Source organism: Terrapene carolina, unplaced genomic scaffold (genome assembly GCF_002925995.2).
Source record: "Terrapene carolina triunguis isolate 2854851 unplaced genomic scaffold, T_m_triunguis-2.0 Scaffold400, whole genome shotgun sequence".
Lineage (NCBI taxonomy): Eukaryota > Metazoa > Chordata > Testudines > Emydidae > Terrapene > Terrapene triunguis.
Genome location: NW_020664751.1, coordinates 15517 through 24318, shown reverse-complemented (window position 1 = coordinate 24318; position 8802 = coordinate 15517). Strand labels below are relative to the sequence as shown.

Sequence of the window (8802 nt, the reverse complement as noted above, 5' to 3'; positions counted from 1 at the left end):
TTTTCACATTTGCTGTCTGGTCACCCTAGCTATACCTCAAATTTCTCTCCAGTTTCATCGTTCGCCTCTCTGCCAGAGAAACTGAAACACATCAGCTGCTTCAGGACCAGCTCCAGTCACGACTATCGCTACCTTTGGATGTCTTCCTGTTCGCTGGATCTCATTGTTGCCGATACAGAGGGAAGCGCTGTTCAAACCACCTCCAGTGTCCCACAAAGTTTTAACTCTGGTGGGGCTGTTCATTGCTCCATCCTTCCACCCGGCGTCTGTTCTTCGTTCATTTGCTCCTGGTACCGGGTGTGGGCAGTGATCGCTCGACGCTCGCCAGGGCTCTGCTTTATCTCAGTGTGGTTCCAGCCAGCTGTGCAACACAATACGAGCGTCACCGCATCCCAGGCTGGGAGCTCGGCCCTTAAAGGCACCACAATCCTACACCCTGTGTTAGACAGGAAGTCAGATTAGAAACTGTGAGTCTGAGTCCGAGTGGAATTGATCTCCGAACGACTGACACTTTCACTATGATAGTATTATGGGTGCGTCATTTTCAGTAAGTCAGATGCCAAAGGTCCCTCTGGCACAGATAACCAGTGTACTCCCCCGGCAACCCTCCCCTCCCCCCATACACACATACACACCACCGCACAGCTCAGCGACGGACAGGAAACAGCTACGGCCGGGAGAGGAAGCATCCTACAAGACGTGCAGAGCTGAACTGCAAGAGTTTTCCCAGTGACTGAGGAGGGCTCGGCCCTGCCAGGACCCACCGGTGCCCCACGGGGATGGCTGGCGAATCCCAGGGTGGGGCCCAGGGGCCAGGAGAAATGGAAGAGGAACAGGCTGAGTCTCGTACAGTCGCCCAGGAGTTCCTTGACTGGTTCTTGGGGACCCATGTGTATCCCGAGCAAAGGGAACACCAGAGAAGGGAGGGGGAGCGCCAGCTGGTGCAAGCTCTGGCCAGCAGGATCATGGCTCGGGTGCATGAGTGGAACGTGCAGCTGTTCACTGGAGAAGCCATCCTGGTGGGCAGCCAAGCCCAGGACCTCCACGTCCGGACAGAGTCCAGCAGCAGCGACTACGACTTCCTGGCCCCCATCCAGTACAGGACGAACGTGATCCTGCTGGGGACCTTGTACAGCGCGCCGGGCACAGAGCTACATTTCCTGCCTTCCTGGCTGAGCCTGACGCCCGGGGTGCCGGTGTACCGCTGGGGGAACAAGCTGCTGGTGGATTATAACAAGGTGACCCTGAGAGACATCTTGGATGGGAAGGTTCTAGACTTGGACCTCACGGAGGAAGACATAAAAGAAATAAATAGGCGACGGGTAAGTGAGATTGTATCAGAATGTGTCCTCCAGAGTCATCCACACACCCAGCTCTGCCGGTGCCCCTCACTCCCGACCCGCAGCTTCTTTTTATTTTGGATTAAAGCATCTGAATAAATTTGATTTCACCCCTTTTCAGAGGGATCTTTGGAGGAGCGGCATCGATCCATTCCTGGTAGCTAGAAAGTTCCATGAATTTGTCGAGAATGCTCTGGCCGAGGGTAAGTGTCTGGCTTAGTGTTAATCCATTAGTGCTGCATTCATTAATCAAGGCCTGTAACTAAAACGATAAATAAACCCCATGATGCTCCTCAAACTACTCCCCAGATATTCTCATATCGCAGTCCCGGCTCTCCCACGCTGCTCCAGCGGATCCCTCCCGCACACGTAACCCAGTCACTGCAGCTGCAGGGCCGGGGGGTCGTTCTCAGGGGCTATTGCCAGAATTAGCCCTGTGCAGGCGTTTACCTTAAAACTGTATTTCCTGGGCCATACTACAGGCCAGGGCGTGAGTTACTCCCGGGCCTTGCACCCGTCTCCTTCCTTCCAGAGCTGGATTTTTTAGCTCGTCCCTGTTAGCAAGTTCCAAGATGGCGAGCGCTTTCAAGGGAAAACGTCCGGTCCGTGGCAGCCAGGGTCCTGGTCCCCGCATCGATCCATCTTGTCATTCCAGACCAGGAGGGCTTTTGACCCGAGCAGTTGACCCAATCTGGGGAGCTGTTGGTTGTTCCTGTTAGGAGGAGAAATTGATGATAAGAGTCAAGTATTTTCTTTGATGCAATCTTGTTCGTTGACAGAGTTTATGCAGAGAGTCCTGTTTCCCTGAACGCAGTCGGAATCAAACAGAAAACCAGTTTCTCTGCTCACTGCTCCAACCTGCCTTTCCTGGGGTTACCAAACGTCCGGGGTTTTCGTTCTCTGTCCGGGTGAATTTCTGAAATAACAGGTAATGTCCTGGATTTTTGCAGAGCAGAGGCTGTAGCTCGGAAGGAGCCCTGCCTGGTCTGCGTCCCAATGGGTCCCTCCCCTGCATCCACATCGGGGTTGTCTGGATTTTCTTTACTGGGTTAAAAATCCTCCCCGTAAGTGAAGGGGTTAATCAGTGGAACTGCTGAGTGCAGAACAGGCCCAGCTGATCGTATTTCCGGAGCGTGTTGATTTCAGCACTTCCGACAACCCGTGGCTATAACTGGGAGCTGCCAAGACTTGATTAATACAGACACAAAGAAATCTGACTTCTTCCAACCCTGCAGGAATCTCGTCATTTTCTTCCAGTTTTACCTTTGCGATCAGCCTTCTGTACAAGAATCTGAGTGGAATAGATTTTAACGAGCCCCTTTCTTGCCCCATCTCTGTTTTTAGAGAGAAGAAACCCTGTTACCGGAATTAGTAAGTATAAAAGAGATACAATACGGCGCTTTGTACGCGGAGAAATTACAAGCACCACCTATGAGGGAAATGCAGAAGGGAAAACTGTTAAATTGAATAGGATAAAATGGGAAATAAATTTAAAAGGGGGCTGCGGGTCGGGAGTGAGGGGCACCGGCAGAGCTGCGGGGGGCAGGGCTGGGCTAGCAGGGGCTGCGGGTCGGGATTGAGGGGCATCCGCAGAGCTGGGGGGGAGCCCAGGGCTGGGCTAGCAGGGGCTGCAGGTTGGATTCAGGGGCATCGGCACAGTTATGGGGTGAGCCCAGGGCTGGGCTAGCAGGGGGCTGTGGGTCGAGATGTTTTTTGCACTGGCAGAGATGTTTTCTGAGAAATGTTACCCTGTTCCTTCTTAATCTCTAGCACAATGGAGTTCCCAGAGTTAGGGGTTAGGGAGTCAGGATTCTTGGTTTCACTCTTCGGTTCTTCCACTAAGTCACCATGTGCCCATGGAGATGAAGTTAGTCACACAACGTCACAGAGACTCAAAGAAAGACTCAGAAATAGAACCCAGGAGTCCTGGGATCTTGGCCCTCATTCCCTTGACCTTTGTTCTTCCATCATGTCAGATCTGCAAAGCTTTGACCAATGTCAGCTGTTGGCTGTTGACTCCCACTCCTCTGTCTTGCCCTCTCCAAGGCGACGTTAGACTGAGCGACTTTGCAAAATGCTCTTCCGTGCAGCTCAGCCTGGAAGTGGACGGCCGAGCTGTGTCTATAGATCTGGTACCCACCATCCAGAATAAAGTGGACATGTCCATGGATTGGCCACGGCAGGATCTCCGGTGGCTCTCCGACTGGTGGGACCAGGAGCAAGACACGGAGCGGATCAAACCCACCTGGAGTATCATGGACATTTACAAAACTGGGACCGATCTGATGGCCAAGAATCTGTATTGGAGGTAAAAATGCAAATCTCGTTTGTTCTAGCAGAAGGCAACAAAAACACACAGAGGGGGGCTCATCCCCTCCAGCATGGGGGGGCAAAGACACCCCCCCCTCAGTGAAGGTTTGGGATGGGGGGTCTGTCTGAGCCCGTGCTCCCATTCAGCCCTGTCCCATTTCCCCCACCCCATCCCAGGCTCACTTTCTCCCGGGCTGAGACCCGACTCCTCAGGGACATTGACCTCGATGGTGCTGGGTGGAGGCGGGAGGCCCTGCAGCTGCTGAAGCAAATCAACATGGAGAAGTGGGGGCCGCGGTACGGCAAAGTCCTGACCTCCTGCCACCTGAAGGTAACTCTGACAGAGAGGGCAGAGTGGGAGGGGGTGGGGAATGGGTATAGGGGAGAAAGATCTAGTCGGTTAGAGCAACAGGGGAGGGAGACCAGAGAGGGCTGGGTTCTCTCCCGGCTCTGGGAGGGGAGTGGGGTCTAGTGGTTAGAGCAGGGGCGGGGCTGGGAGCCAGGACTCCTGGGTTCTCTCCCTGGCTCTGGGAAGGGGAGTGGAGTCTAGTGGTTAGAGCTGTGTGTTTCTTCTTCCAACTGTTTCACTCTGGGTTCTCCATCTCAGGTGCCCATGCGCCCCAGATGCCTTTGTTGGGAGAATTTGGGTAGCAGTTCCCATTCTGCCCAAGCGCGCACTCCAGACATCCTCGTGCCCCATACCGAGGATATATAGAGGTGCCCGGATGAACCACCCTCAATTCCTTCTCCACCGCCTGATGGCCTAAGATGGAGCGTCCAGCGTGTCCGCTTCACCTTTGCTTAGCTTAGCCAAACCTCCAATTTTAGTTACAATTACAGTGCGGTGCTGTTTAGCTCACCTCATTTATTTCTTTATACTTGGGGGGGGGTTCCGTTTAATGTTCCCCTGGCCCCCTCCCTCCTCTGCCTGCCCATTCCCCTCCAGTCTGAGAGGTTTTTGCTCTGGGGGTTGTCACTGACTTGGTATGCCGGGATCCCCAGGATTCCAGCTTCCCCGGTCAGTGACGGACATTCCCGGTGTAGCCGCTGCCTGAGATACCCCCAAATCCCAGCAAAGTGCAAAATCCGCTCGGCGGTTAAAAGGAGATCTTGTAAAAGCTGGAGATTAAACTTAGGCTCTTCACGATGGAGCTCTCCCTCTGACCAGCCTTGGGTCCGGGCCCAGGTACCCCTTGGACATTGGCCTCTGAGTGAAAACAGTGCCCTGTTGACCTCAGTCCCCTCAAATCCCAACCAGATTTTCCTGACCTGAGGGTTTCCAAAAGTTGACCTCTCTCCGACCACCGCCAACAGAAAGTGCAAGAAATTCTGTTCGAGAGGAGTTCTGGGTTATCAATCCTTGGGAGACGCCTTCCTCATTCCTTGGATAAGAGCTCTTCTTCATGCATATCCTCTGACATTATTGATTCCGAACAAGATCAAACGAGACAGAGTCACTCTAGCTGCACCGACTCACTCGAGCCAGGTCTGGTTCTCTGACCTGATTCATCTCATTTCCGATCCAGCTGCAGCTTCTGGTCGTTTCCTGTCTGCTGCCCCAGGACTCCAGTCGGTCGCTCCGCCCCAGAGTGGCCATTCTCTGGTTCAGAGCCTGGCTTCTCAGTGGTTCTCAGGGATAGAGGTTTCCTGCTCAGCAGAGATCAAACAGATCCAAAGATCTCTACTAGAAACACTTACCTTCAGAAATGGGAGAGATTTTACCCTTGGGGTCCCCAGTGACAGTTTTCACCTGTTCATTCTTCCCTCTCCGATGTTCTTGATTATCTGATGAATTTAGAGAAATCAGGTCTTTCTATGAGTTCCGTGGGAGTTCGTTTGGTGGCTGTTAGAGCCTTTCATTGCCCTGTGCAAGGATTTTCAGTCTTTGGCCCAAGAGGTGAATCTAGCTCAGTAATAGTGACCATAATGCAATTACATTTAGGGGGATAATTAAAAAAAAGACCCCACCACTGCAACATTTAACGCTAATGGGGGGAACTACACAAAAATGAGGCCACTAGTTAGATGGAAATTCAAAGGAGCTGTACAAGGGCGAAATTCCTGCAAGCAACATGGGGACTATTTAAAAACACCATCACAGAGGTGCAGACTAACCGTATACCCCAAATCCGAAAAGCCAGTAAGAGGACCAGAAGAACGGCACCATGGCTAATGAGAAGAGTAGTGGAGACCATTAGAGGCAAAAAGGCATCCTTTAAAATGTGGAAGTCAAATCTTAATGAAGATAAGAGGAAGGAGCACAAACTCTGGCAGGTTAAATGTAAAAGTACAATAAGTCAGGCCCAGGAAAGAATTGTGATGGGGTTAACCAACCCTGCGCTGGAGAGGCGAGGGTTAACAAACTGCTCTGGACCCAAGAGGCCACGCCCCCTCGCCCCTACTGGGCACGCTCCCAGGGGCGGGAGCCTTCAAAAGGGAGCCGCTCGGCTCAGTCTGGGTTGACGGAGGAGGAGGGCGGTTCTGGGCAACAGCCTCCTGCCAGGAAGCCTCCGGGGCTCCAGGCTGCCGGGGTCGAACCTCTTAGCTGCAGCGCGGGAAGCCAGCCGGCTGCGGGAGCGGAGAGGGGCGACTTGCTGTGGCCAGCGAAGGAGCTGCCAGGCACAGAGCAGGGCGAACACAAGAAGGACCCACGTCCAACCCCGGAGATGCCGCTGGAGGGACGAGGGTAGAAAGCGACCCAGGGAAAGCACTTGGGAGTACTGGGACCTCTTTGTTTTGAAGGGCCCTGGGTAAGAACCCGGTGGAGTTCCCCTGCCATCCCCACACTTGCCACTGGGTGACACTACCCCGTGCTATTGCTGCTAGGCAAAGCGACTGGTGGGGGTTATATCCTGGAGCATCACCATTAGGTGGCACTGTCGGCCGGAAGCACCCAGGCAGCCCCCCCGACAAAGATACAGAAACTAACAGTACGAATTTTTTTCAATACCTCAGAAGCTGGAAGCCTGTCAAACAACCAGTGGGGCCACTGGACGATTGAGGTGCTATAGGAGTACTCAAGGAAGGCAAGGCTGTTGTGGAGAAGCTGAATGAATTCTTTGCATCAGTCCTTACCTCAGAAGATGTGAGGGAGATTCCCACATCTGACCTGTCCTTTTTGGGCACCAAATCTGAAGTACTGACCCACACCGATGTGTCAATAGAAGAGGTTTTAGAACAAATGGCTAAACTAAACAGTAATAAGTCCCCAGGACCAGATGGGATTCAAACAAAAGTTCTGAAGGAACTCAAATGTGAAATTTGCAGAACAACTAACTGTGGTATGTAACCTACCACTTAAATCAGCCTCTGTACCAGATGACTGGAAGATGACCAAGCTAACGCCAATTTTAGAAAAGGGTTCCAGAGGCGATTCTGGCAATTACAGGCTGGTAAGCCTGACTTCCGAACCAGGCGAATTGGTAGAAACTATAGTAAAGAACAGAATTATCAGACACATAAGCATGATTTGTTGGGGAAGAGTCAACTTGGCTTTTGTAAAGGAAAATCATGCCTCACCAATCTGTTAGAATTCTTTGAGAGGGGTCAGCAAACAAGTGGACAAGGGGGATCCAGTGATTATAGTGTACTTGGACTTTCAGAAAGCCTTTGACAAGGTCCCTCACCAAAGGAACTTAAGCAAAGTAAGTTGTCATGGGATCAGAGGGAAGTTCCTCTCATGGATCAGTAACTGGCTGAAAGATAGGGTTGGAATTAATGGTCACTTTTCACAATGGAGAGAGGGAAACAACAGGGTCCCCCAAGGATCTGTACTGGGACCTGTGCTGCTCAACATATTCATTAATGATCTGGAAAAGGGGGTAAACAGTAAAGTGGCAAAATTATTCAGGATAATTAAGTCCAAAGCTGGCTGCAAAGAGTTACAGGGGGATGTTACAAAGCTGGGTGACTTATCAACATTGATAAATGCAAAGTAATGCACGTTGGAAAACATAATCCCAACTATAAATACATAACAATGGGCTCTCAATTCGCTATTACCACTCGAGAAAGAGATTTTGGTCACTGTGGATGGTCCTCTGAAAACTTCCCCTCAGTGCGCAGCAGCAGTTGAAAAGGCTAACCGTGTGTTAGAAACGATTAGGAAAGGGATAGAAAACAAGACAGAAAATGTTTCATCTTGTGCAGGGGTTCTCAAACTTGTGTCCTGGTGACCCCTTTCACACTGCAACCCTCTGAGTGTGACCCCTCTTATACATTAAAAACACTTTTAAATATATTTAACACCATTATAAATGCTGGAGGCAAAATGGGGTTTGGGGTGGAGGCTGACCGCTCGCGACCCCCCACATCATAACCTCACGACCCCCTGATGGGTCCTGACCCCCAGTTTACGAACCTCTGGGCTTGTGGGACGTCACGGTAGAGAAGGAACTGAGGGCGGTTTGTCCGCACATCTCTAGGTAGCTTGGTATGGGCCACAAGGATGTGTGGAGCTCACGCACAAGCAGAACAGGCGCTGCTACCAAAAAATCTCTGCTCGAAGGCGCGGGGGGGTGCGCACCTGAAGTGCAGCACCATCGGGGCCCGGTTCTGGGAGAACTCCAGTTGCTGCACATGGTGAGTAACTTCTCCTTCTCTTGCAGATGGTCCTGTTTTGGGCTTCTGACCTCAACCCAGAGACAAAGCACTGGGCCACGTTGCCGGATGCTCTGGGGACGCTGCTGAAGGTGCTGGAGTTCTGCCTGGAGAAGAAACACCTGCCCAGTTACTTCCTGCCTTCCATTAATTTCTTCGACTGGCACCGGACTGAGGAAGAGAATTCCCTGAGGAACCTGGTGCTGGAGGCGCTCAGACTGGAGGTGAGGCTGATGAGATGCAGCCCAGAACAGTATCTGCAGCTGTGCTACGATCTGGCCAAGCCCCAAGGCCCGGGACCCTTCGTCCAACGGGCGCGGGAGCTCGACGCGTTTAGAAGGGAGCATCAGAACGACTTTGAAGAGTTCAAACACCTGAAGGAAGAAAAACAGCCTGGACAGGGAGCTGCGAGTATCTTCTTCGCCCAACACAGACACTTGGGCTCGTGTCTGCAGTTAAATATGCTACGCCAGGATTTCTTAAACTGGGGGTCGGGACCCCTCAAGGGGCCGTGAGGTTATTACATGGGGGGTCGCGAGCTGTCAGCCTCCAC

The 8802-nt window shown here is 52.2% G+C and overlaps 1 protein-coding gene across 1 annotated transcript; it reads left to right on the top strand.

The window, feature by feature from the left end:
- The first annotated feature begins 324 nt into the window (after nt 1-324).
- LOC112119403 lies at nt 325-8802 on the top strand. Its single transcript, XM_024218059.2, has 6 exons — nt 325-1322; nt 1462-1543; nt 2685-2711; nt 3387-3648; nt 3828-3981; nt 8258-8802. The coding sequence occupies exons 1-6, from the start codon at nt 780-782 to the stop codon at nt 8762-8764; spliced, it is 1575 nt and encodes a 524-aa protein (XP_024073827.1). The 5' UTR covers nt 325-779; the 3' UTR covers nt 8765-8802.

Bases quoted from the DNA above. Each gene is read 5' to 3' on its own strand.
- LOC112119403 (XM_024218059.2), top strand. From the start codon at position 780: ATGGCTGGCGAATCCCAGGGTGGGGCCCAGGGGCCAGGAGAAATGGAA. The intron at 3,649-3,827 runs GTAAAAATGCAA...ACCCCATCCCAG, and splicing joins GCCAAGAATCTGTATTGGAG to GCTCACTTTCTCCCGGGCTG. The intron at 3,982-8,257 runs GTAACTCTGACA...CTTCTCTTGCAG, and splicing joins TGACCTCCTGCCACCTGAAG to ATGGTCCTGTTTTGGGCTTC.